Genomic DNA, 27,089 nt, shown 5'->3' on the forward strand with positions numbered 1-27,089 from the left:
TTATGTATTCCAGAATACGCGTTTTCCTCTTACTAAATGGTAATTTACCAGCACTGGCAATTTTCCCTTTCAGATTCCCTGGTGACCATCGGTTAGCTCAAGCCTCAGCCTGGGGTCACCAGAACCACAGTCCTCTGAGACAGAAAGCATCACTCGAAACATCAACACTATTAAACCAAAATGGCAAATTTTCACAGAAATTAAATATTCTCTGAAACAAGGGAAACCAAAAGCAGGCAAGTGTAGCGTGTCCTTTCTAAGGATGAGAAATTAGTTTTGAAACCTAGCATCACCCATTTCCTTTCCCATTGCCCCAAAATTCCCACCTCCCCTCCCTGACCCTGTTATTTGCTCTGATGTCAGTAGCAGGAGGGTAAGAACATCCCCACAAACATCTTTTGGTCCACTTTGTAACTCAAGTACTGCTGTGAAATTTTAAAAATCTAGGACATTTACTCATCCAAACGGTTTGAAATGTTTAACCATCTGAAGGATTTCTCAGCTGCTTCCTGGAGTGTGAAGTCAAACATCGCCTATCCTGCGGAAAAGGGAGAGTGGGAGGACATGTTTTTTACATGTTGTACCTCCTCGCCTCCTTTGCATAGTCTGATTTCTTGCTCATAGAGTAGGTAACAAATACAGTATTTAAAGGAGATCTATCCTCAGCCAGAGAGGACAAGGGAGCAACAGGTGCCCGATCTAAAGTAACTGTCTTACCCCTAGGTGCAAAGCTGTCATCACCAGCCCTAAACCTGTTACACAGAATAAAAGGCTAACATGAGAGGCACAAGAGAGCCTTCCCTCTCCAAGCAACCTGCAGCATATGGCAGTGGGAGCCTGCAGGATTTCCAGTGGCACGAAGCACGACTGCCAGGGACTGCCTCCCCTTTGACGCTTGGGCCTTTTTGCAGTGTTCAGGAAGTGTGAAGAGGCAACAGGCAAAATGCGAACCTGGCCCGCTGTGCTCGCATTAAATTCCTCGACATGTGGTGTTTCATGCGAGTGGGATAGCTGTCAGACATTGCCTCCTGAGGACACGTTCCTCAGTGGGCTCAGGCTGCTCAGAAAATCCTGGATTCCTCCCCCAAGCCAGGCAGCTCCTGGTTACCCATCTCTGCACCGCTGTGCCAGGTTCTGCCTGCTGCAACTGCACTGTGGAAACTTGGGCATTTATCTGTATCTCTGCTCAGTGCAGAGACAGCTTAGCTAGCTTTCACACCCTGACCACAGCTGCAGACTCCCAAGAGAAGCACCTAAACCTTCCAGAGACTGTGAACACCCCCAAGAGTGGGACTGAAAAGTAAGCTGAGAGGGGGATGTCCACAGTGCACACTGCTGTGGAGGGGAGCGATACCTGAGTATCAAGACAAACTTGTTCAGGCTCTGGAGGCAGTTTAGGAGTTCTGGAAGCAGACTAGGAGGTACATACAGATGCTGCTTGCAGCTGCAAGCCACTTGACATAAGACATGGTGCATTTGGCACTAGAAAGGATGGGTAACTGTCTTACAGATTTTGCGGGAAGGAATATATTGCAAACCCATTGCTTGAGATGTGAGGGGCCAAGTTATCTGCAACACAAAGATGAACAGGGCCTTTGCATTGAATTTCCTACTAGTTTTCTGGCTGGGATGTCAAGAGCAGGAATGAGAAAGTATTTTGTTCATTATGAGGATCTTCCTTTTTGGCGTGGACTCTGCCGCATACACCTTATACACTGAAACAGAGATCAGGTACTAAGGAGGGGAGAGCTCTGAGCAGGACTCAGTGAGAGACCTTTTGAAGCTGCTACAAAAAGCTGACATCCCAGCAAGCTCATACCATGCCCCAGGCAAAGCGGGTAGCCTGAAGTTGCAAAGGGGCAGAAATGGGGAGTGAAGGTGACTTACTTTGCCTCTGCATTGCTCAGAGGATTCTGCTCTACTTGTGGCTGAGCATGTCTTCTGGATGGCACCCGTGAAACCGCTTCAGAAGAGCACAAGGAACAGGCTCACTCCAATCGAAGCAGGATCCATGTGGAGAGCGGCTTTTGCTGCAGTAGCAGGAGAGCTTCGGTAGCAGCGGGGCACCCCAGAAGTTAGGTGGGCTGTTAGGAATGGCTGGTGGCTAAGGCTGACATTAGGAGAGCACGTACAAAGGAGCTCACCAAGCCACACAGCCATAGAAATACTTCCCACTGCACACTAGGCATGCTCTTCATGATATACAAGTAGTGTCAACATCAGCAGACAGCTACAAAATCGCCGTAAGCCACGACAGCCAGCAGGACAGACTCCATGCCAGGATAAGCCACAGTGAATCAGAGCTGCGTGATGCGGCCAGCATAGGAAATGGTTTTCCTGTTTTGAAAATGTTCACCAGTGTAGCTGGAACAGAGGTAGGCAAATAGCAAATGACTATGAGACAAACTGCCAAGGGAATAACACTTGGGTGTACTGGATCAGCTCTAAAATGGAGCACTTTCCTCATTAGTATCACTGCAAAGATGACCAAAACCACCAGGAAGAGTAACACCTGAAGGGACAGGTGATGTGGAAAGCCTAGGAGAATGGATACCGTTGTCAAGGTTTGATTTCCCATTTATGCAAAGGTTTGGGGGTTTTTTCAATCTACTGGCAAAAAGGATGCAAAAAATAATCAGTGTGTAGACAGTGGGAATATCCTGTGGAAAAAACCTTAGCTTTTCTAAAGCAATTTCCAAACAATGGGCCAGATCTCCTTCAAAGTGACGTTTAATCAGAAGAAAGAAATGGAGCTACTCAGATTTAGTAAGGAAGTGTTCCTATTGTTCTAATGTTATTTTGTTTTACTGATGTTATGAGAAATAGGCTCCCTCTGGTTTGGATTTTTCCAGACTGGCACAGGACAGATACAACAACAAATGAATAATGCCAGTAGGACTATAAATGTAATAGAACTGTAGTTTCTACACTTAGGTATGCCTCTATTTTACATACCAGAACCAAAAAAAAAAAAGGGGGCAAGCGGGGGAGCTATGTTGACATGGAGTTAGGACTGAGAGTATGTGTTAGTAAATTTAGGGTAAGATACATCCCAGATCACTGTAAACCCTCAGAGCTTAGCACTAACTTGGAAAAAAACAAAACACAAACAAACCAGGAAATACCATAGCTCTGGAAATGCAGAGCTAAGGGCACCCAGAAGAATGTGATTTTGTTGTACAGTGCCACCGTTGACCAAGAGCATGATTATAGTTACGTCATTTTGACGTTTGAGGACAAAGACCCTACCCTCTCTTCCCAGCCACCACAGTAATTGCCCATGGCTGTGGAAATCTGTCTCTGCATTTTCAGATATCTCCATCTTTGCTTTAACCTTGAGCTTGAATTGCAAAATTTCTATTCATAGCACATTAATTAGTTACTTCTATCTACCCACAACAGTTTTCTATGGTTTACATTTCCATCTTCATCAATATATTTTCCAAATCTCTTCTATAATTTAAATGTTTGAATATTCCCAAAGATGTGCGTTTCATATGAGATGAGCTCTGCCACGTCAAAGATCTCATGCTCACTGATTCCAACCTGTCTCAATAAATACTGACATGGGTATGTATTTTACTTTAAAGCAAAGCAGCTCAGCTTTGCTGTGTAGATGGTCCTTATATTTTCTTGTTTTTGTGAATTTGTATACAGATAAACAACATTCAGGATCTGACATTTCACTTTGATTGCAAGTTGCTGTAATTAAGAACCAAAGCTTTATGAATTTTAATCATCAGCTGTAAGTGGTACATTATCTCTAGTTCACAATGAAAGCAATCAAGTGGACAAGATATTTTTAGAGACATTACTGTGGTAATATTACATTAAGTAGTGGTTAGTACACTATTTTCACACCCAGTGATTTCACACATTAATGCGGCTATAGATCAGTGTTAATGACAAGAGAAAGTTGTTTTTCAAGTAGTACGAGAAGGGTGGTTAAAAGAGCTACTGGGGATTTACACTTTAGCAGCAGGAGGGGCACCTCAGTGGGGCTGCAGCTGAAGATGCTCCAGCAGTAGGGGCTGCTTCCACTTCTCCTGCAGGCAGAGGCAGAAGCCCCCGTTGTCCCAAGTGGATGTGGATTAATGACAGGGGCAGCATTTTCTCCCTGCTTCTTGGGAGGGAAGGAAGGACAGGAGGGGAGGGCAAGGCAAAGTACCCCAATGCTGGCACTTAACCCCAGAGCTGGTGAGAGAATTCACATACCACATCTTGCCCAAGGCTGCCACTTCAGCAACACAACACTCCCCCCCTTGCGAGGAGAGCACAGTACAGAACAAATCAGAAACAACCTACGTCTTAGAGGGAAAAAAAAGGCAGGGAGTCTGGCACATTTTAAAGTTTCAGTGTATGCTACTCCACACAGATACGACAATGTGTCTAGATAAACCTGTAAAAACAGACATCTCTTCTTTCAAGGCAAGAGGGACTAATGCACAAAGCACACAGAGCGCATTTAAGGTGCTGCTGTCCCACCGAGGGATACCAGTTTGTCCAAAAATTGTTTGCCTGAAACTAGGGCTAATGAGAAACACTGTTCTGGGAAGGAGAAATTCTTCCTTCTTCCTGGAGCCTCAGATCTGGGATAATAGAAGCTCCAGCAGCCTCACCCTAGACCTGCAGGCCATTTTATTTTACTGCAGAAGTCCTACAAGGAGGGTAGGGCTTGGATTCAGAGAGCTTAGCAGCTAGTTGTACCAGAGAGAGAGTATGCTACGTTGTCTGGGCGTCACAGTAGCAGACAGCTGTTGTCAGAGCATCTTGAATTCTGTTGAAAAAGCCCTCACAGAAAGCCAGTTCAGCTGCACAGAAGGTGGCACTCAAGAGGCTGACTTGCTGATACCAGCATCATGGCAGCACTTTGCAATTCCAGTTCTAACCACCTGGTTACGCAGGCCAGCTGCTGATGGCAGGTCATTCAGAATATGTATCCAGATGCAGTGATACAATGGCCTCTTCTGATACTCCCCCTCACACAGCACCAGTTACATCCCAGTAATGGGCAAGACCTCAAATTGAGTCCAGAATTAGTGGATGTTAGTATAGAAAGATTGGACCACTACTGCTTGAAGCAGTATGGAAATACCAATCAGACTTTATGTACCCATCAAAATGTCTCTTACAATGTTTGCCTTACTTTTGTTATAGGGTAACCCAAGCAGCTCTGTCACAGAACAACCTGAAGTCGGAGCACAAGCAGAGCTCCAGGTTCTGCACTCCAAAGAAAGAGGGGAATGCTACATTTCAGCAATAGGTAATGCTCTCTGACATACTCATAAACTAAAGAATTATTTTTTTCTCAGGATTCTATAGATGCCTTCAGAAAGCAGCATTTAAGTACATATCAGGGGCCTATTGGACAGACTGTATTCACAGAAGCGTCTCTGCAGTGCACACACAGACTTTAAAACTTGGACAAAAAGGATGTTGAAATAAGAGATAGAAAAGGAAAATATCTACCTGAAAAGCTGAGAAAAATACACACTGTTAATATACCTACACAGAAAAATCCAGTATGCTGTTTGCTCATTGCCTAGCTTTTGAAACTCTGCTGGGTTGTTTCCGCGTGGAGAAGAAATCAGAAGCATCAGCAAAGCGTTTCTTGATACACAGCCTCTGTCTTTCGTTTAAGTCCCATTTCCCTACATGCTGTGGAAACACACACAGACAGGCGGTTTCCATGAACAGAAGTTGGAGTCTGCCTGTGGAGCCAGCACTGCCTCTTGTCCCTCGCCAAGCCATGCTCCCAGGTCTTCCCATGGACCTTCCTGGCGGCTGCTCCCCAGCTCCCTGACCTCTGTTTTTCAAACAGGTCATTTGAAACTAATGGCTTACCTTGTGCTCAGGGCTCTGGCTTGGGGCACTGGCTTCATCTGTGTCCTCTCCCACTACAGGAAAGAAAATGCAATTGCTTCATCATTAGGTCAGAGTAGGGATGATTTACATAGCCATCTTTGCCTGTAATTAAAACCAGATAATGATAGGAAAACATTAACGATAATAACAATGGATAAAGTGTATAACTGAGTGAAAGCATTCTTAATTATGTACATGTAGAAAGGTCTGCACTTACATCACACAGGGCTTTCTCCACCACTTCCTTTTGCCTTTCCAGAGTTAGTTAACTGTGTAAAATGCTAATTTGGCATCAGTTGGCACACGTAGAGGTGTCTCTGCTAAGTGTGAGAGACACAGGGAACAGACACCTTTCACTCATTCCCTTACATCAAAATGCAAATTCCTCCTTTGGACTGCTGTACAAACTGGGACTCAATTCAGTGCCCTGTTTATGGTGGTACCACACATGGATGCCCCAGAGGAACATGTAAGAGTGTCCCCCAAAATCACAAAATCATTTATGTGGGAAGGGACCTCTGAAAACTGTCTAGTCCTACCCTGATCAAAGCAGGTTCAACTAAGGCAGGTTGCTTAGGGCTGTGTCCAGTCAGATTTTTAATATCTTCATGGATGGAGACTCTACAACATCTCTGGACAACCTGTTCTAGTGTAAAAAATAAAAAATAAAAAAAAATAAATAGTTTTCTTATGTTCAGACAGAACTTCTTGTGTTTCAGCTTGTGCCTTTTGCCTCTTGTCCTTTCGCTATATACCACGGAAAAGAGTCTGGCTCTGTCTCCTTTACTGCCCCCCCTCCCCCATATTGGTCATTTATACATATTGATAAGATTCCCCTGAGCTTTCTCTTCTCCAGGCTGGACAGTCCCAGCCCTCTCAGCCTTTCCTTATATAAGAAATGCTTCAAGCCCTTAATCATCTTCCTGGCCCTTCGCTGGACTTGTTCCAGTAGCCCATGTCTGTCTTGTACTGGGTAGCCCAGGACTGGACACCACTCCAGATGTGCCTCACCTGTGCTGAGCAGAGGGGAAGCATCACCTCCCTCAACCTGCTGGTGATGCTCTTCCTAATGCAGCTCAGGAGCTGTTGGCCTTTGCCACAAGGGCACATTGCTACCTCACGTTCAACTTGGTGTCCACCAGGACCTGCAGATTCTTCTCTGCAAATCTGCTTTCTAGCCTCCCAGATGCTGGCCTATACTGGTGGCAGGGGGTTATTCCTGCCCAGGAACAGAGCTTGGCATTTCCCTTTGTTGAACTGTATGAGATTTCCATTGGTCCACTTTTTCCAGCCTGTTGAGGTCCCTTTGAATGGCAGCACAACCATTTGGAATAACCTGCCTTCTGCAGAGAGCTCTTCCTGATGACAAAAAGTTGTTGGCTTAAATCTTGAAGGTACAAGGCATCATTACTTTGAAAAATTCAAGTACTCCTCTTGGTCATTTGAATGTCTAAGCACCTTAAGAAGTACATCTGAGAAGTACTTAGCTACAGGCAGATCAATGTACCATCAGTATGAGATCACTGTATGACTCAAGAGTCAAAGCAGCGTATCATGAGAGCTTTTTTCAAAGAAATAAACCTTTAAAGAATTGCCAAGCTTTCTACAGAGGTCATACCTGTTCCAAAAGACTTAAATCCACAGGATTTTTTTCAACAATCTGCTGAGACTATTTCTGTAACACTCCAGCTTTAAGGCCAGGAGGTGTCTTGGCCTGGTAGCTGTCTGGCAGGGTGCCATAAATACTTAAAGAATTTCCTTAAGCAGATCATCTCTCTTTAAATGTTTATGGATTTTACAGCTAGAGCATGGGTCTTCTACAATCTATGAGTAAATTCTGCTGTTAGGTGTATTCCACGCTTCCCCAGCCTTTGGAGACTTCTTCATAACAGATTTTCAACTTGGAAGATTTCACAGTCTGTGAAAGCAAATTGTTCTTGATTGTCACTTGGAGGAGGGGGAAATTACATACCCAGTGAAGTTACTGCTACTTCTCCATCAAACTGGAGAGATGCATCAAGCTAGATTTTTGTAGACAACTCTCGCAGAACTCGTATTATTCAATATTTTCATTAATGACAAGAATGAAGGAACAGAGGCTGAGCTTATTAAACTTTTAGACAGCAACTTGCTGGGAGGGGCAGTAAATGTGCTGGAAAACAGACTTAATATTCAAAACAGCTTTGATTATCTGAGAAAATCTGGAAAAAAAAAAGATGTTATTCAAAAAAGACATGCAAAATTCTACAGTTACTTAGGAAAAATCAGCTATTCAAATGTAGTAGACAGGGGTAGGACTAGCTACACAGGAGCTACAATGCCAGCATTGGATGGCAGGATTTGGACTTACCATGGAAGCAAGCCTAAAATGAGCCAAAAATTCCTACTAGTCTGAGCAGGCTCCATCACTGCATGTCTTTAAGGGAAGGGCAAATGTTGGTCAAAAATGACAGATACAGCTAGCCACGCTGTTGTATAGAGGATAGGACTAGAAGGCATCCCAATGCATCTTTCGGTCTTATTTTCTGAGTTTTCAGTGATACTGTATTTGACAAGATGCAAAGTTTCACTGCTTGTTTCAGGCTGGTGGGCGTTTCTGAGCCATGCCCTGTCATCACTGACAGACCATCTCAGTATCCCTTTTAGGACAGATCTAGCCCTATGGCAATAGGAGGTAACAAGGTAACCAATAATAACTACTTCTTTTGGAAGTCTCTTCCAGAAGCTCTGCTTTCTGACCATTAAAAAAATCAGTGTCTACCTTTTCTCTTTTATGTCTTTACTTTAATTAGCACTTTCCCCCACACTCCTGACTTCTCTTCTAGTCTTCTCAATATATTTCAGTAACCAACAACATGATCAGGCCCAGGATTTATCTTGCTTTGAGGACTGAGTAAGCTGAGTGTTTTTAGACTTGTGGGCACTCTACACAACACAGCTGCTTGCAGTACATGGTCCAAGGGCCCGTCTTCCTAGCCCAAGGATATTCTTTCCAGTCCTGTTACAAGAACATGTCCCAGGTTGCTGTAGAGGAGGACAAGCTGTCTGTTGAACTCTGTGCCAACTGTTTCAAATCTCTTCTGGATGCACACATCTCTTCTCCTCAGATCTTTAATAGCTGGCAATTATTCACCCTTTATAAACTGTAGGGTTTATCTGACAGGTAAAATACAACTATTATTTTTGTAGCACAGGCAGTGCAGGGGGTACCCTGAGGTCATGTGTTCAAGTTGCTACCTTAGTGCCCGCTACAGATTGGTGATTAGTCTACAGCAAAACACAGAAAATAAGGAATGTAGCTTATGATCTGCAATGGCCTTGAAAGCTTTTGAAATTTCTGGTATCTCTGATGACCCTTCTATAATTTCCTTATCCTTTCCCAATCTCCCTCCACATGTCTCACCTTTTATTTTTCCAAATGTGGATAGAAACTGATCAATCTTTTCTACAACCATCCCCTTTGCTGTTGATGATAGTTCATTCAAGGTGGACAAGTCCCTGGACTGCTCTCTAACCATCTGCTCTGTAAGAACATCAGAGTAAGATGTGATGCTCTGATGTTACAGACAATGTGCTAGTCATTTAAATAATGTAGTGGGATGCGAAGTTGCAGTGGAAGACTCAATCTCTAAAAGAGAAGTCCAGTTCTGATACCTGTTCAAGTCAATGGAACTGTAATAGGCATTAAGATAGCCTAAAGACTTTCCTCATTGGAAATTGTTCTCAGAAAGCAGGTTGCTCTCTCCCCTCAACTCACAGAGACACGAATACTGAAGAATTCAGCTGGTTCATAGACCAAAAGGTGTGCCAGACCTGAAAGAAACCTACCACAAGCAAGAGGCTTAGTGAGAAGAAGGAAGGATTTTTTAAATCCCAGAGAAGTTCTGATTTGAATTTGTTTCTCCTTGATTTTAATACAAGCTTTAGCTGAACCAGAAAGAACATTCTAGATATTCAACTAAGAGGGGTATCACTGTGAAGGGAAGATCCTACTCCTGGGAAGACACAAACTACTAATGCTTTGGAGACCTTCCTATCCTTATTCCTAGGTATGGAATAAGAAGTTGTCCATCTTACTGCCACTTGAGACCCAGCTTTTAGAAAGTTTGAGGAAACTAAACTAATCATCATTAGAAAACAAGGATCAGTAAGTGATAATTAAGTAGCTTGGGGATCTATTAAAAAAACTTCAGAAATCAATGTTTAGACTATGTAGTTACAAATTAGCTGCAATGGGCATTGTTAAGAAACCATTTTTATGACACAAACACTGAACGTGTGCACATTAGAAGAGTTCTCCCATGATTAGAAATCACAGCACAACTCATTTTATCCCATCCCTAAATTAGAAACTTAATGCCTCAGTTTATTAGCAGAAGGAAATTCTATTACATTCAAGCAACGTTAAGATACAGAAAAGCACAATTTTTGTGCAGCTCCGCAAAAAAAAGTAGTTGGAATAAAGCTGTTCACAATTACAGTTCAATGCTTCAATGATTTAACAACTTGAATGACTTAAGGTCTATGGAGTCACAAACCTCTGGGAAATCTCCAGTGAAGATGGTCTTCAGGAAACAAAGTAGTTGAAGCAATGACACTGGTGGTGGCAAGTGCTGGGACCTTAGGAGGAACTAGAGTCCTCTGAACACTCAGCACTTTGTACACGAACACGCCATTTCTTGGCAGTTGAATTAGCACGTAAGAGCTCCTATATTCCACATTGCTTAGGAATTAGTCCTAACCAGGAACCCCAAAGAGCTTTGCATTAATCCCTGAGCTCTTGCTGATCGGTGCTGTTCAGTGTGAGCCTCTGTACAACAGCACCTCCTCTGAGAGCTTCTGAAAGGTTACAGGTCCCCAAAGCTTCCCTGGGGAGCCAGCTACACCCAGCTGATGGACAACAGCAGGTACATACAAGCTGTCTGCTCCCCCTAATAAACGTCCTGTTGTCCCACATGTCCTGTGTTGTCACCTTTGTCCGCTGGAAAACCTGTACTGTGGTTAATTAGCAAAAAGCCCACTACTTCTAGCTGCTTGCCTTTCTGAACTACAGCCACTCTAACTTGACACCACCACTGTGAAAGGCAGCAATTTACACTCTCCTACTGCCCTCTGGAATTTGGGAAATCTGAATCTATTTCTCCACAGCACACACTGCCTACAACAACCACTTCACATGATCATGAAGTCTCCACAGAGCGCGCCCCATCTGTAATTGTTGTTTCTTGATGTTACTATGCATCTATATCACTTGTGAAACACTGCCAATTCCAGACTACAAAATCATACCACGTTTTTGTTCCACTTTTTCTATTTACTTATCTCAACCAACCCACCCGTACTATGATATCAGTCTCTGCTAGCACAGATGTGACAATCCACTGCAACTGAGTAGTGCCAGAAGTGCAGCAGATTGACACCGCCCCCTTTCTAGCAGTATTTCGGCATCTCTTTCCTCCGGTGTGGTAGGTTTAGGCACTGGGGATTAGCTGTGATGCACATAAGCTTGTACTAAACTGTAGTCCATTGGCAGACATTATTGTTATATATATGAAATCCACTGATAGCAGATACAAGCAACCTACTCCCTTATAATGCTGTAGTGCCTTCCAGTACAGACTACTCGGCGATACGAAAATGGCTGGTCAGGACTCCCACATCAAGCTGATGCAAGCCTACTTCGCTAAATTCCTTCTAGAGGGTGAGTGTTTTCCACCACCAAGTGCTCCTCCATTTAACATCGCTTGTATTTCTGACTATTGAGGGAAGCAGAGATGTCTCGCGCTGCCTTCAGGCTCTCAATGGCTTTCTGTATCTCTATTTTCCTGCAACACTTCAAGGATCAGTTTTCTTCATGCCTCAGAGAAGTGGTATCTAAATCGTTTTAAACTGAAACAGGGACAGAATAAACTGTGCAAATCATTTTCTAGTAGAACCTTAATTACATCCTGCAGTGTCTCGTCCTCAGCAAACCACTAGCAATAAAAGCCTGCATTTCATTTGAGAAGCGACAGGGCTGGGTTTTTCTGTTTTGTTTTCCCCAATTGACATATACATAATCTAGCCTGGGACTTTGTTCCACAGCATTTTTGTCAAAGGCACTAGAGAGTGCCTGTAACTACTAAATCTTTCTCAGGTTCACATTCAATTTGCAAGTTATACAACTGTAGCTAGAGACGTTCTGTTTGCAGGAAGGTGTTTGCCAGATCCCCACTGGCAATGGCAAAAAGTGATTTATGATCAGTTTTAGTTAACATGGCCTCTCAAACAGATTTTAAAAAGTCTTTACAGCCATGGCCTAATGCCAAAGCCTTTTCTATAGGAATATACTCAATTTTAGCTTGTGTTGGTGCCCTGTGACGCAACTGCAAAGGTAAATGGGTACAAATATTAAATACATCCTCTTGATGAGGCAAAGGGCTTGATACCTTCCGAATCTACCAGATCTCCCCATGCTCCACCATTACAAATCTGTGTCTTTTCCAGTTTGTTGTTTGTGCAGGGGTGTTGATGACTTTTAATCCCTCGGTTCATTCTTCTCTACAAAACAAGAATCCTACATTTTCTGAACTCCTCTGAGAAAGCTGGATTCACCTGTTCCCTTTTTTAGGGTTACAAATAAAAAAACTTAAATATAGTCCTGGCGCCACGTTTATCTGTGCACTTACACATACAGGTCACACTAAACAGGTATCCTTCTTCCCTTTTGGAGCTGCTACACTCTGTTGCCATTATGAAAAATTCTTTATAATACTGTCATCACTGCCATGAACACAGGCATCGCCTGGTACATACAAATTCCTCAAGGGGTGAAACCACTGCAGTTCTTGCATCTTCTCTTAGGCACCAGATGTAGTTGGTTTGTGTTGCTCCCACAGCATGCATAAGTACTTAAACTTTGACCTCAGGCTTGAGCTACAGGTGCCCACTTTTTCTTGGATTCTCCATTGTTTCCATTGCCTTCACAAACCCTCAGGCTGGGCTGAGGGCTGAGTTACTGACTTTCTTCACTGGCAGACTCGGATGGGATTTCATCAGAACAAAACTCTGGGATCTCCTGCACATCTTTTGCCCGGTCTGACTCAGCTGTTCTGCAGGCCCTGCAGAGTCTTAGTCTGAGCCTTAGTTCATGACCCAGCCCTTACTGGGTGTCATATTCTGGTGCTACACTTCTCATGCAGTGCTCCAGTCACTGTAACAGTTTCATAATTAGCCTCCTTTGCATAAAATAATTGAATATTCAATACCAAACATCCCCAAGCCACGTACTGCAGATGCAGCCAGCGTTCCTGAATGCTGCCAGCCGCAGTCCAACACATCCACAGGGCTGAGTGTTACTGGACACAGCTCGGAGCCAAAGGGAAAAATAAGCTCCATGAGGAGCTCGCCAACAGGAAACGGTCTTGACTCTCTAGAAGCCATGTGGCTTCTTATGGGAAAGACTGGGCTCAGCCCCAGAAGCCCTGGTAATGTCAATCATGGGTTGTGAACCTCAGCAGCCTGTATAGCTTTCTTCCTTCCTCTGCTGAGCTTTGAGACTACCTAAGCCTTTCACAGCAGCCTAGCCCCACTGATGTTCAAGCGTGAAAGCTATATGAAGAGCCATACATTGGCTACCTCACAACTACTGGAAGCTTCATTTATAATGTCTGGATATTTCCCCTTTTTACTAGCACCACCTTTCCTAGCTGCACATAAACCTTCTCTGGTTGTCCATACTTCTGGAGAATGTCAGTGCACGTAGGATGGCCATTCTTCATATGAAAACTTCACCATTATTATTTGAGGAGTTTAGAAAACCTAGGATTTCCATTTAGCACAAAAGGATGAATTAAAGGAGAAAAGCCCTCATTGGCACCACTGCACAAGCAGACAATAGCCATAAGAAAAGCCAGACCACAGCTCTGAGAGAAACGCAAGATAGAGAAAGCTTGTTTTCTTTAGCTCAGTCTTATAACCAGCTTAGAGAACCAAACTCTTTCCCAAGCACCCTTCTTCTAACCTACGTTGAATATGTAAAGCAAGGACAGCAGACTTACAGCCAAGTGATTTTCCACTCCAGGCACATGGAACATGATGAAAGTAAATTTGTGGGTGTTTGTGCTTGATTTGGCAGAGAAAAAAAATGAGGGAGGGACTGTGTTTGAGGGAGGGTATCAAAGATCAGAGCCAGATGCTCCTGCACAGAGCTCTGGATCTGCAGGAAATTAAGAAGGTAGAGAAGGTGAGGCAAAGGCTGTGTTTGAAGTGAGAGTCAAGGGCTTACAACCATCCAAGGTGCTCAGGGGGAACTACAGTGCATGCCAAAACCACACCACAGTAGCCCGGGGTGCTTTCATTATACAAAGCCTGGGATAGCAGAGGCTGTAAATGTAGCTTCAAAAGGAGCTTCATCTTAAAGTCTTAGCTCTCAGGGCCTATTAAACATTTATGCTGACTACCACTCCTACTCTTTGCCTCAGAGAAAGCACCCGAAATAACCTTTGCTACAGGGTGAACTACTACAGCTCTACTGGCTGTGTAGGAGACTAGTGGGGAGCTGTGAGAAACAACCAGAAACAGTGTTGGAACAGCACACTGATGTCTCTATTCAGTCAGCCAGGAAAGAAGCAGGAAAATCTGGTCTGGAAGTTGAGAGGGAAGACAGAAAACTGTGCTAGAAATAATGGCTGGATTAGCCATGTAGAGGCAAATATAGATATACAAGAGTATGGGCAATTTTTGCTTTTACATTACTTAAGTTTCACACTTTTGGGGGAGTCTTCGGACCAGCATCCAGTTTTGGATCTATGACTCCTGCAGCTGTGAAAGAGACTGTACAGGAAAAGCAAGAAAGCAGGCCCTATGCAGAAATCAAAAGGAAGACAGAGGGACTGTAGGAGAAGATGGAAAGAAAGGATTAATTCCCCTGATTTGCTTAAAAATTCTTTGGCTGTGCAACAGGAGTTTAGAATGAGACAGCCAGAAGTACTCAAGATTTTCACTCTAGGAAACTGTTACTACTAATAGCAGATAATACACACGAGATTCACTTAGTCCCTCATAGTTCACTCATACAGTCACCCAGTTACCCAGTTGGAGGACAACCCCAGCTGTATATATACTCAGTAGAGGGTTGTGCTGACACACTGGCAGCTTCCAAGTGGGTGTTCAGAAAGTCCCTCAAAGTCATTTATATCAACATAATCCTGCAGTCTTTGTCTGCATATAGGAGCCGCTGCCCTACAGTCACACGATCCATGGTTGATACCAGCATTGACTTGTGGCCTTGCACAGATTGAGCGGACACTTGGTGCCCGGAGTTTATCAGCTCTTGCAGGACTACCAGTCTCTAGAATTTATCAGTCCTCAGGAAACCTTCATGCTTCTTCTCAGCACATGCTTTTCCTCTTTGGTCTGTTTTCTAGTAACTATTTCTCCATCCAAACCTACGGGGATGCCTACAGGACCAATTCAGTTTCACACAAAAGAAACTTTTAAGACAAGTTGAGTTGGTGACTTTTGGGGCTAATTACTCAACCTTCACACTGTAGGTACAAACTTGACGTAAATGTGGCTCCTTCTTATTAACAAGCAGCCACAACACCTCCTCCTGGAATCCAAAACCACCAAGCTGGATCTGGGCTAGGAAAGATGAAGTTTTAGTGTTCGCATTTGAATACATAGACCTCACAAAGAGGGGACAGGCCTTCCTACACTCAACCTAGGGACAAAACATCAATTGACTGGTCTGGATTCACGTCAGGACAGTGTCTGCTTAGCCCCATTCTTTCTTACTTACGTTAATTCGGCTGCTTATCAGCATAGTTATTACATCCAGCACTGGGTTAATGAACCTGTCTCCTGAAGGCTGACTCAAACACCAAATGGAGGGTAGTTTTGAAGACTGTATTCTTAGAAACTGTTTTGCAAAGAGAAGGTCCTACGCGTTATGTTGATGGCACTCAACCTCCAATTCTCAATCCTGCTGTTTGCCTTCTTTCTTGCAGTCCACATCCCTGAAGCTGCAGAGAAGTTTATACAAATCAGTCAAAACCTTTATACCGTAATGATTTGATTCATGACTTAATCCTAAATGATCAGTGTGAATCAGGCCTTGGCAACAGCAAGAGGTTGAGCCAGGAGAAGGAGCCTCTTACAGGTTGGACAAACTGATGAATTCAGGTGTCCAGGGAAGTTCCCCCTCAAAAAAACCCCCAATCTCAAAGGGAGTGAGGGCCACACCTGCATAAGGTTCGTGGGACTCCTGAGCTGCAAACGAGTGTGGCTAGGAGATTATTTGAAGGCACTATCACAGATGGACACTCAGACCTTCTCTGGGCAGTGGATATTTTTGCAGCACAGTCCCCACCTACTGTAGCCCCCCCCCAATGCCTTTATTCCATAAGCTACAAAAGCCGTCTGTGGTCACGACGTGGCTCCCGCGGGGGTCCCCCCACACGCACCCCTTGAGTGGGGAGGAACACTGCCACCACAGAGCAGGAACTACAGTTCCCATCAAGCACCGCGGCATAACGCCCGCTGCTAGCGCCACCATCTTTTTGCAGGGCTGGCAGCAACGGCCGCCATCTTTGGTTAGGGCATCACCCGCGCCCGCCACCGGCGGAGAGTCGCGCATGCGCAGGGCGGTGTTGGCAGCGGCGGTATGGGGCGGCCGGCGCTGGCCTTGTGGGTTCTGGCGGTGACCGTCGTGTGGCGGCTGGAGCCAGCCGTGGCGGGCGGACCGGCAGGTGAGCGGCGCTCTGGGCCTTCCGTGTCGTCGGGGTGTGCTGGTGTTGCCGGGGGAGGGGGAACGGGATGCGCTTTCGCGGTCGGCGGCGAGGGTTGGTGGCCCGGGCGGGAGCCTGCATGTCCTGTGAGGGCGCCGAGGGGGTGCCGCTTCCTCCTCCTCCTCCGCCCGGCCGGGTAGCATCCTGGGCACCCCGCCACGGTCCCCGGGCTGAAAGGGAAGCCGGGAGGAGCCGATAGCTCCTCCCGGCTTCCCTTTCAGCCCGGGGACCGTGGCGGGGTGCCCGATCCACTGCCTCTCCCCCGGCCCCCCTCAGCTGGGTGGCCCCTCTCCTTGCCCGTGACGGCTTTTCTTTCCCCCGCTTGCTTTAGACACGCTCTCGTTGAACTGCATGGGCTGGAGCAGCACTGGAGGGTGTTGCGGGACCTTGGTGTATTGCTGTTGCCAGCTGGGCCAGAAATCATGTTCGGCTCCCGCTAGTTGCTCTGGTAGTTTAATGGGTTAATTCCTTTGAGTTTTCTTTCCTGTGTATTTTAGATGCCAAATGGAAAACTATAACTGACCAAATTAAGAAAGCTGTGGAAGTCTATAAGCCGTGTGTAAAGGAGAATTGCAGCTGCCACCAAAGGTGAGAGACCAGTTTCCTTTTGACTGCACAGGCCTCTAGCCATGGCAGGGAATACTTTTGCCAGCACTGATGGATGGGAATTAGTTATGGAATATTTGGGCTCATGGAATATTTGGGCTCTGAAGTGTCACGTCTGCAGCCATCAGAATTCACGGTGCTTGCAAATGGGAGGTAATCAATGGCACTGTGTGAAACAGATTGCCCTCCATAGTTCCAATAGAAGGTGTGTCCACCTGCAAACTGGTCATTCTTGTTGTCCTCTATGATAGAGCAGCATATGCTATGTCAGCATTTCATATATGATCACACAATAAACTCATACACAGTTGACGATATTTCTGTGTTAACAATCCACTTCCGCCTTCTCTCTCAGTGGAATGTTGCTAACAAGTCTTTCTCCGGGGCTTTTAAAAGTTGAAGAAATCAAGTATGTGCAAAATATTTAAAACCAGCTAGATTAAGAAAGGCTATTAAAGAACACAGATTCATTTGGCGTGATAGCGTGTTGTACTTTACTCACTCCCCGTGCTTGGAAAGGGCTTCCAGTGGAAGAGGGGAGGGGAGAATTGAAGAAGTGCTCTTTCTAGGGAATTTAGCTCGCTGCTTGTGAGAATTGGAGTGGCAGTGGATGTTTAAATACCTGATCTTCACATGACCAAAGTATGATCCAAGGGGAGCTCTTTGAGGAAGACACAAGTCCTGTTTATTTTTTTATATAACTATGGAGCATTATGCAAAATGCCAGCACTTTGCCTAATCTTCCTATGGTGATTTAGTGCAGAGAGCTAGAGACTTACACATGGATGCAAAACCACTGTAGGCGGTACAAGTGTTAGACATAGCCAGACCAGATTTCCCTTCTGTTCCCACTGGTAGAGCATGACTTCAGCATGGAGAATATTACAGGTGCGTAGGTCATCACTGTAATGTGGGTAGGGACTGTAGAACTGGGTTTTTCTGATATCTTTAAGTAATGTTTCTATTTAAAGGGGAAGAGGGAATACAGGGAAGAGTCAAAATACCCTTTTGTCCTTAGGATTTGGATTCCAAAGGCAGGAACACAGATGCCCAATTTTAAGCCTCCTATTTAATAAATACTAGATGTGCTCATTCATTTTGGGGGCGAGATGAGTGCTGTATTGGATTTTAATGAGTCATATAATGCAACTGTACACTCTGTTTGGAGTTTTGGATCTTCATTGCTCTTGAAATACTGATGAAGAAAGATCTCTCCTAGTTTAGCCTTCCAGTCTTTTTCCTCAGTTCCAATTCAGATACAGCCTGGAGATATCTCCTGATCTTTAAACATACACTCCGCCATGTCCTCCTCACCTTTGGGAAGGACACCTTCCCAAGTGGTTACAACCTCCAAACCTGCTTCAGAACATGATAGGCAATAGTAACACAAGGTTACAGTTGCTATGGTTCTCCAAACCTAATTTTTGCTACAGTGGTAGTTCATTTAAGGGTTGTTAAGGAGCACTGCTATAGTGATGGACATTACAAAACTTTTCCCCATATAACATATTCTACTTATGTCTAGTCTTCTGTGACTCAATGGCCAAGGACTTAAGGTCCTAACTTGTTTGTTATTACCTTTCAGTTGTTGCTTAGATTACAATGACATGGATGTGCCATAAAACTGCAACTGTCTTCCTGTTCTCAAGCTCATTACATTTGTGTCCCTACCAGACTGCTTGTCCTGTGGTCAGCCCATCATTTTGGTGGCAATTCTTTATGTTTAACAGTTTTTCACCTGATTTCAAAATGGTAGAATCCTGGAGGTTGGAGGGGACCTCTTTGAGATCATGAAGTCCAACACCTCTGCTCGAGCAGGGTTGCCAGGACTGTGTCCAGTCAGGCTTTGAGTATCTCAAAGAATAGAGACTCCACAGCCACTCTGGGCAACCTGTGCCAGTGTTTGAGCACCCTCACAGTGGGATCACTCCAACAGCCTTGTATTAAACTAAGGCATTGATGCAGTGTCTACCAAAAAGTGGGGAGCATGTAACCATGGCTATTACAATCTGACAGTGTTGTTAAATGCTCCAAGGAGTTAGATCTGAGGGCCTTTAGACTAAATTTATATAAACTGCATCCTCCTTCTGTATGTTCTTATATTCATTAAGTTTATATTTTCATACTGCATTCCTGGAGCTCACTGGTGCCATGCAGCTGTCACAGAACATGTACTACATAGGCCTGTCCTCCTGGGCTGGCTTTCACCACACACAGCATTATTGGGTGATGCTGTTCCTTGTGACTAGGCTCTTACTTTCTTTTTTAATATCTAAATAGCATGATGTTGTGTGAGTAATTTGGTCTTGGTGTGGCCCATCATTTGTGGAAGGCCAGAGCACAAGCTTTGCAACTCAAAGGTTGAGTTGAGGGCTTTTACCCATAACTTTCCCAGGGTATGTAAGGTGCTTTCTGGGAGAGTAACTAGAGTTGTCCATGTTGATTTAGCCACAGAGTCCTGTGCTGGGCTTTCCGTTTGGGCATGCAGCACGTAGATATTCAAAGAATGAAGCTTGGACCTTTGAGTCTCTGAGTAACAGCTCTTCCAAGCGACTTAAATCAAATTCTCCATTATGCCACATGCTGCAGAACTCCTGGAAGCTACGTGGAGCTTGTTTTAGCTAGAAGTCTGTTCTGTATCCTGCAGTAATTTAATGCACAGTATCCTCCCTATTGTACATAATAATGACTGATTGTTTCATTTCAGTGTCTGGAAGCAGGACCTTGCTCCTTTTCGAGGTGGCATTTCCAAGGAGACAATATCAGATGTGGTGAGCAGGAAGCTTGGGACGCACTACCAAATCATTAAGAACAAATTGTACCGTGAGCAGGACTGCTTGTTCCCTGCAAGGTAAGAGCTGTGCAGAAGATCTTGTCTTCCTAGCTGGGACTCAGAAGTACTTCCAGCTCTGCCAAGTTGAAAGTCATTGAGCACAATGGTATTTCAAAGGTCTGAATTCCTTACTAGGGCAGGAGCCTAGAAAATTAGGTATGAGGCTTAAATGTAGCAAGAGGTAAGCATCATTGTTGCACTGCAGTGCAACTACCAAGGGTTGGTTGGTTGTGGGATCCCAGAGAAAGCTGCAGGTCAGGCCAGATGTAACAGGAGGGGTTGCTTCACTGGTGTCTGTACTGCCTGGGGGGCTTAGAGGCTGCTATAGGCAGTTCCCAGCCTGCATCATGGTATGGCTCAGGCTCACTGTTTCTTCTGCTCCTGCGCAGAGAAAGGCCTGCAGGAGACTGCAGGGTTCTGCCTTCCCTTATAGTTCTTTGCCATATGTTGTTTCTCCACAGATGCAGTGGAGTTGAGCACTTCCTTCTGGGGATCATCAACCGCCTCCCTGACATGGAAATGGTGATCAATGTGCGAGACTATCCCCAGGTCCCCAAGTGGATGAAACCCATTATTCCAGTCTTTTCCTTCAGTAAGGTGCGCACACCTCTTAAGAGCTGAGACATGCATGTCCTCCTTTCTCTTGGGAATGTGTTTTTGAGGATGATTCCCCACAGATTTCCTGTGTGTCAAAATTGCTTGCTCTTTTTTGCTCTTCGTTTACTTTCGCTTCCAGTTTTCTGGCAGACAGATTTGCAGATTTATTCGATAGAACACTTTCTCCCCATTAGCTCCTCTTCTAGGTCAAAAAATGTACCTCTGCCACAATGGATGCACAGCTGGATGGGACACGTGCCATCATCACTGTCATTTGCTACAATGCCTCTGTTAAAATCGTATTTGTAATTTATCAGTGTTGTTAAGGATTTTTGATCGTCAGTCAGCTGTCATACAGTTAATCTCATTTAATATGGCTATTTCAGTCCTCTTTTTTGGTAGCACACATAAGTGTTTCTTATCTTTTCTGTAATATTAGTCTCCTGTGAACCTTTTTCCCCTGGATTCCCTTTTCCATCTCCAAACATGCACACACACGCAGAGGCATGCACACAGACAGAGACATTCATTCTCTGCGTCTCTGTTCCCATGCTGGAGAGCCCTCCCATTGTGAAACCTGACTGTAGCATAGTGTCTTATCCTTTCCAACAAAATATCATTACACCTCAAGCTTCAGGTAATCTTGCTTTGCCTTAGTGTATGCCCAACATGCAGAAATCCTGCACCGTCATTACCTAACCCTGATCATGATTCTGTCCTTGGAGGAAGCCCAGCAGACAGTAAGTTGCAAAAAGAAGTAATAAACCATTTGCTCTTGCTAGTTCAGGCCCTATTCTGTTTTGGCTAACTTGTAGTATCTCACCCAGGTCTTCAGCTCATGCAGTCTGAACCCTAATACAATCTGTAACTATTGGCTACTCCCCAGCCATTCTAAAACTCTCTTTAGAATTTCAGTACAGCATTGCAAGCACTGTCATTCAAGAACCATATTCACTGCCAGATGTTGTAGTAGAGCTAGCTGTCTTGCCCCTTGACCATCGCACAGCCTTAACTCTAGCCAGCAGAACCCAAACTGATGCAGAGCAGGTTGCAGGATTTTAATCTTTGCAGCCATATTCATCATCCTGCCACTGGGTGCCTTGCAGGACCCTGCAAGAAATTGAATTCTATGGTCCTATCTGAACTGTAACCTCAGCCCTAACCTTAACTGACACCCGGTGACCCAAGCACAGCTCACATTTAACCAGCCAGTGTTAATCCCTACCAGAATTGAGCGAGGCTCCAGGACGCTGGTCCAGGGTGCTTTCTAAGGCTGGAAGCGTAAGGGATTGCAGGATTGTCCAGTTCTGCATCTTGCAGGGCTGACCCTGCGATGGTGGTGGAGCTGTCGTGGTTTGTTATCAATGCCTGTTTATAGCAAGATGGAGAAGGAGCAGATCATAGAAGCACACACTCTATAGATCATGGGCCCCAGCCTTGTAATCACATTGGTGGCCTTGGACTCTCTCCTGTATCTTCAGGTGACAGATAGATGGATAATTTGGATGAAAGTTTATTACTCGTACAAGGAAGTGACCTGTAGTCTTGTTTCATGAAAGGGTTTAGTCTTAAGTGCTGGTATTCCCTCTGATTAAATGGGAGTTTAAGGATCCAAATAGGACTGAGGAACTGAAACTCTTGCATGACGTCAATATTTGTTGAATTTTTAAGTGAACTTTAGGAAGGCTGGAATGAACTGAAGTGTTGAAAGTCTAAAAGTCAAAGTGTCTAGAAGTGCCTCTATTTCTGAGGAGATAATAATGCCTTGACTTATGATCAGTAGAAAACATTGGTAGCTACGCGTAGACACAAGTCTTTAGAAAGGTGAATGGAGCTCAGGTCTTCTGCTATTTACTGATCAGCTATACCCTGGAACTTTTTTGTTATTTTCTAACATGAAAGTCCCGTGTTGTCACGCAGCAAGACACAGCCTTTTTTAAATTATTGAAAGCTCTCGTGGCTGCTCACGGGACAGTAACGGAGAAAGCTGACAGAACTCCCAGAAGGGGCATTCATTACTGGTGAGCTCAGTCAGTAAACTGAAGTAGATATTACTCTTATTCTTACATTACTCTCCTTTTTCTTTAGACACCTGAATACAATGATATCATGTATCCTGCCTGGACGTTTTGGGAAGGAGGACCAGCTGTTTGGCCAATTTACCCAACAGGTTTAGGACGCTGGGACCTCATGAGAGAGGACCTCAGGAGGTATGTTTTGGAAATGGTTACATGGAAGGGAAGATTTAATGGAAGACAAACTCACAGTAAAAGCCATCTAGCACTGGGCAGCATTAGGGCAACATTAAAGTCTCAGACCACAGGTCTGTTGGCCTGTGATCTGTCCTGCTGCCTCTCATTAACTACAAACAGCCTAACTGCTGTATGAAAATTCTCCATGGAAACCTTGGATGATGTAACTAGAAGTTATAATTAGCTTCTCTGTTTCCAACACTTTAGTAAGGAATGCAGAGGACAAAGTATGCACATTCTTCATGCTGTCAGGGCCAGATTACTATCATTTTTTGCTGGGATAGGGTTTGTCAATAAAGCAGCAGTTATCTTTTGCCTGCAGAAATCTCCCCTGACACATGGAAATATTTTCCTTTGTTTCCAACTACTTCTCTAAGAGCTGTGGTTTTTTCACTGCAGGGATGATCCAGGATATTTGTGTAAGCTTCTGGAAGGGTAAAGGAAAGCCTTCTTTAGATCTGCTTTTACTTGAGTATTGTTGTGCAATAGAGAAACCTGGAATCGTTCCCAAGAATCAAGAGTCATTACTGGGCTTGAGAGTAAGACAGAAGATGTTTCTGACTGGGAATCTTTCTTTTGGCAGGATCTTTGACTATTAGCAGAATAGGGGCTGTTTCCTATGGAGAGTGACAAAGTGTGTGACAGTGAGTGAACGTAGAAAAGTAACAAGAAAAAAAATCACCTTGATGTCAATCACTTGCCATCAGAATGCAAGGCTGAATGTTTCCCTCTTTAAAATCTGAAGATCTGTGGGACTAATCATAGCTGAAGCCGAATGTGATAAAATATAATCAAGGTCCACAGCATTTACTTATCCTTCCTTTCCCAGTGAGCCCCACTTGTGTCACTGGTTACAAGCAGGTGCAGAGCTTTACCTGTGCAGATCAATTTGGGGATCAGGACCGACATATCAAGCCAAGTGAAACAAAAAAGTGCAACAAAAAGTTCCCTGAAGGGAGGCAGGTGACTGCACCGACAGAAATAAAACGTGAACAGCTGTTTTGAAGGACTTGTTTAGATTTAAAATCAAAGTTATTTGGGAAAAGAATGAACCCTTGTGTTTTAAATGCACAACACTAGGCAGGTTTTTTTGTTTGCTATAGTTTAGGGGTTTTTTTTAATGGGAAATGACAGTGGTTAGAAACTAGTCATTTTGCACTATCCATATTCAATAAAGTACTGAAAAATAAAGCAACAATGCAAAAAGTGGATTCAAATTTTAGGTAAACTTTAATACCCTTAAAGATTTGCTGAGGGACTTGTGTGTAATTCATTGTTTTGACTGAAAAATATTCTGAAAAGTAGCCTATGTCATGTTGCATTAAACACAATATTCACAGGAAAACCTGTTTCATTGGACCTGGCTGAGAGTTTTTTCTGCTATAATGAAGAAAGTGATTTCCATCAAAAATGAAGAATGATAAAAAGAGATCATGCTGTGAAAACTGATGAGAGCACTGTTTCATGGTTATATTAAATCATTTATTGCCATATATAAACAATATTTTCAGATCTGCAGAAAAATGGCCGTGGATGAAAAAAATCTCTAAAGGATATTTCCGAGGATCCAGGTGAGCATATTTTTCTATAGCAGGAGATTCTAGCAAAAAATGATGCAACAGCTGTCTGTATATAGAAGTTTCTATATCTCCAAGACCTAAACAAATGTAACCTCAAATGAGTTTTTTAAAAGTAAGGAAAGCGAGATATTTTGTATAGCAGCATTTCACCATTAGTGATTCTCCATAAGAATTGCCATTTGCAACTAGTTTATTATAAATCTAATATTGGAAACAGAAGTTGTGATGGATTTGCTACGTTATTTCTCAATGAGTAAAACTGTCACACTGGGAACCAGCTTGTTTTCTTCTGTGACGGGAACTGCAGGTGCGTGATACAAATTTAAAGATTTGATATTGATGTGCATGCTTCTTGCCAGTGTGAATACTTTATTCGTCATGCAAGTGAATCAACAAGTATTCTTGCATTAAATTACCTGAGTGGTGGGGGACAAGAGAGTAGATTATTTTTGCCCTCTCTCCAGTGACAGTTTGAAAACAGTATTAAACTCTACTTCTTTTTGTTCCTCCTCCACCCCCAGTAGGGATGGGTTTGATATCTTAGGCTCAGGAGATGATGATGAGTGAGTCTCAGGGATGTCATAACCTTGTTTATCAGTAGTGTTTTAAGTTAGTGTCAGAGGGATTGAGTGCTGAAGATGCTTAGCATCTCTTCGCTCACTTTCTGACTTAGAAGGGAGTTAAAGTATTTGGCACCCATGAAGATAAGGCCTGAAGGAAACAACATCTCTGCCGATCTCTCCTGGGTATTGCTTAAATAATACTATTAAATATTTCGTAAGTGAAATAGAGAAACATGGCCTTAAATAATTTCAAGACACATAATTCACTCTCTTCTGCTAGTATACCCTTGGCCAGAAATACACTGTATAGTAGGCACTTCAAAATGCTTTCGGGGCGCATAAGGAGGTTAGCCTCATGAAGAGCCAGGGTCTTGAGTCCTGTCGTTTGTTAGCTGTGTTGGGTCGTGTGGCTTGCCAATTACTGATAGCATTTCTTTTGCAGAACGAGCCCTGAGAGAGATCCCCTAATTCTGCTGTCCCGAGAAAACCCAGAACTTGTTGATGCTGAGTACACTAAAAACCAGGCTTGGAAATCTGAGAAGGTGTGTGTGTTGTCTGTCTCCTGAATGTGAAGGCCAGAAAGGGTAGCGTTGCAAGATGGCTTTGATGATTGAGATGCATCTTGTTGGAGAGTTGTGGGTGGTCCTCTAGAGTAGGGCAGGCTTGAAGTTCCCTTGATGGCCACATCTCTCTGGTGGATGAAAGGAAGGAGTCTTTAGAGCTTGGCAGGCCAAACATTTTTCTTCTGTCTACTCTTTTTGTTCAAGGAAACCGGCACACATAAGAAAAAGAACCTGTGCCAATCTCCTCCTCTTCGATTACAACAAAATTAGCCAACTCTTCCCCTTCTAGCCCCAAGATGCCTGTGTGGTGTTGTCAGTCTTTTTAAGCCTTTTTCTGTCATCTCTATTTCTTGGTCTTGTTGTTGATAACTTTCTGATAACTGTTGCTGATAACTATTTAGTTCCATACTTAGTCTACAGTCCAGCTCTCTCCAGACAGTCTTGGCTAATCTGGTTACACTTGGCTTCACGTAGCCCATTGTCCCAAGCTGGTTTCAATTCTGTAGCTGCCAGCTAAACATTATCATTTAATGTGTTTGTGCTGGTGTTTGCTTACAGGCAGTGTGTAATTTACTGAACTTTTTTTCTTGTTTGAAGGGCTGGGATTCTTCATAATGCTTACAAAAGCCCACCAGAGAATGTTTTCGCAGAATTGCGAATGGAGGGATTGGAGACTTCAACTTTGTTTCTAACTGAGAAGGGAAAAAAATACGAAATCACCATATAAAGTTTACTGATTTTTTTTTTTAATTCTCTTTAATTTAAGGACACCTTGGGAAAACCTCCTGCAAAGGAAATTCCGCTGGTTGATCACTGCAAATACAAGTAAGAGTTTTGATTAGTAAAGCTGTTCAAGGGCTATGGGTTATTTCTTGCCTTGCATGGTCTAAGGTCTAATTCCAGTAACCAGCTCGATGCAGGCAAGAAAGCTTGTGCACAGACTTAAGGCAGTTGAAAAGTCAGGAGCTTAGCATGACCTCTTTCAGTGTCAGCTTTTCCCTGTCAGATCAGGAGAAATAAAAGTGCTTTGGGGAAAGTAAAGGTCTTGGATCACTAATAAATGTACAGATCGAAAATTTTATTTTATTTTAATCAAAAAGGCTTTCTAACAATTTTTCTTTATATTCCTGTACCAAGCTGCGTGTTCAAAATTGGTTTTTTCCATACTACAGTGATAGCATTACTGTCTTCAAAGACAGAAGGAACTGAAGAATCATGTCTTAATATGCATTCTGGGGCAAGTGTTGCCACTGGATGTATGTAGTAAGAGAGAGAACCTGAAATATGATTGAGCAGATGCAGTATTGATTCATACATTATATCTTGTTTGGGAGAATGTGGTTTTGATTTACAAAGGTTTTTATAACTTTTAACTGCTTTATGGGAGGGGTGTTTTGGTGTAGTATTCTTGTGGATTTCTTGTAAAAAAACTCTTAGTGTGTATGTGCTTGTATGTCTGAT

At 43.7% G+C, this 27,089-nt stretch overlaps 1 protein-coding gene across 1 annotated transcript; it reads left to right on the forward strand.

Moving 5' to 3' along the window:
* Window positions 1-16,480: 16,480 nt before the first annotated feature.
* LOC129200243 (protein O-glucosyltransferase 1-like) lies at window positions 16,481-26,954 on the forward strand. The gene is made up of 8 exons (XM_054811583.1): window positions 16,481-16,595; window positions 17,132-17,222; window positions 19,948-20,091; window positions 20,535-20,670; window positions 22,759-22,880; window positions 24,434-24,493; window positions 25,508-25,607; window positions 26,395-26,954. Exons 1-8 carry the CDS (start codon window positions 16,511-16,513, stop codon window positions 26,455-26,457), a joined length of 801 nt encoding a protein of 266 aa, XP_054667558.1. The 5' UTR covers window positions 16,481-16,510; the 3' UTR covers window positions 26,458-26,954.
* The last annotated feature ends 135 nt before the right edge of the window (window positions 26,955-27,089 follow it).

This window comes from Grus americana, unplaced genomic scaffold (genome assembly GCF_028858705.1).
Source record: "Grus americana isolate bGruAme1 unplaced genomic scaffold, bGruAme1.mat H_22, whole genome shotgun sequence".
Lineage (NCBI taxonomy): Eukaryota > Metazoa > Chordata > Aves > Gruiformes > Gruidae > Grus > Grus americana.

Excerpts from the sequence above, each read along its gene's own strand:
- LOC129200243 (XM_054811583.1), top strand. The coding sequence starts at position 16,511 with ATGGGGCGGCCGGCGCTGGCCTTGTGGGTTCTGGCGGTGACCGTCGTG. Across the intron at positions 16,596-17,131 it reads CGTGGCGGGCGGACCGGCAG|ATGCCAAATGGAAAACTATA; the intron begins GTGAGCGGCGCT and ends TGTGTATTTTAG. Across the intron at positions 20,092-20,534 it reads GACTGCTTGTTCCCTGCAAG|ATGCAGTGGAGTTGAGCACT; the intron begins GTAAGAGCTGTG and ends GTTTCTCCACAG.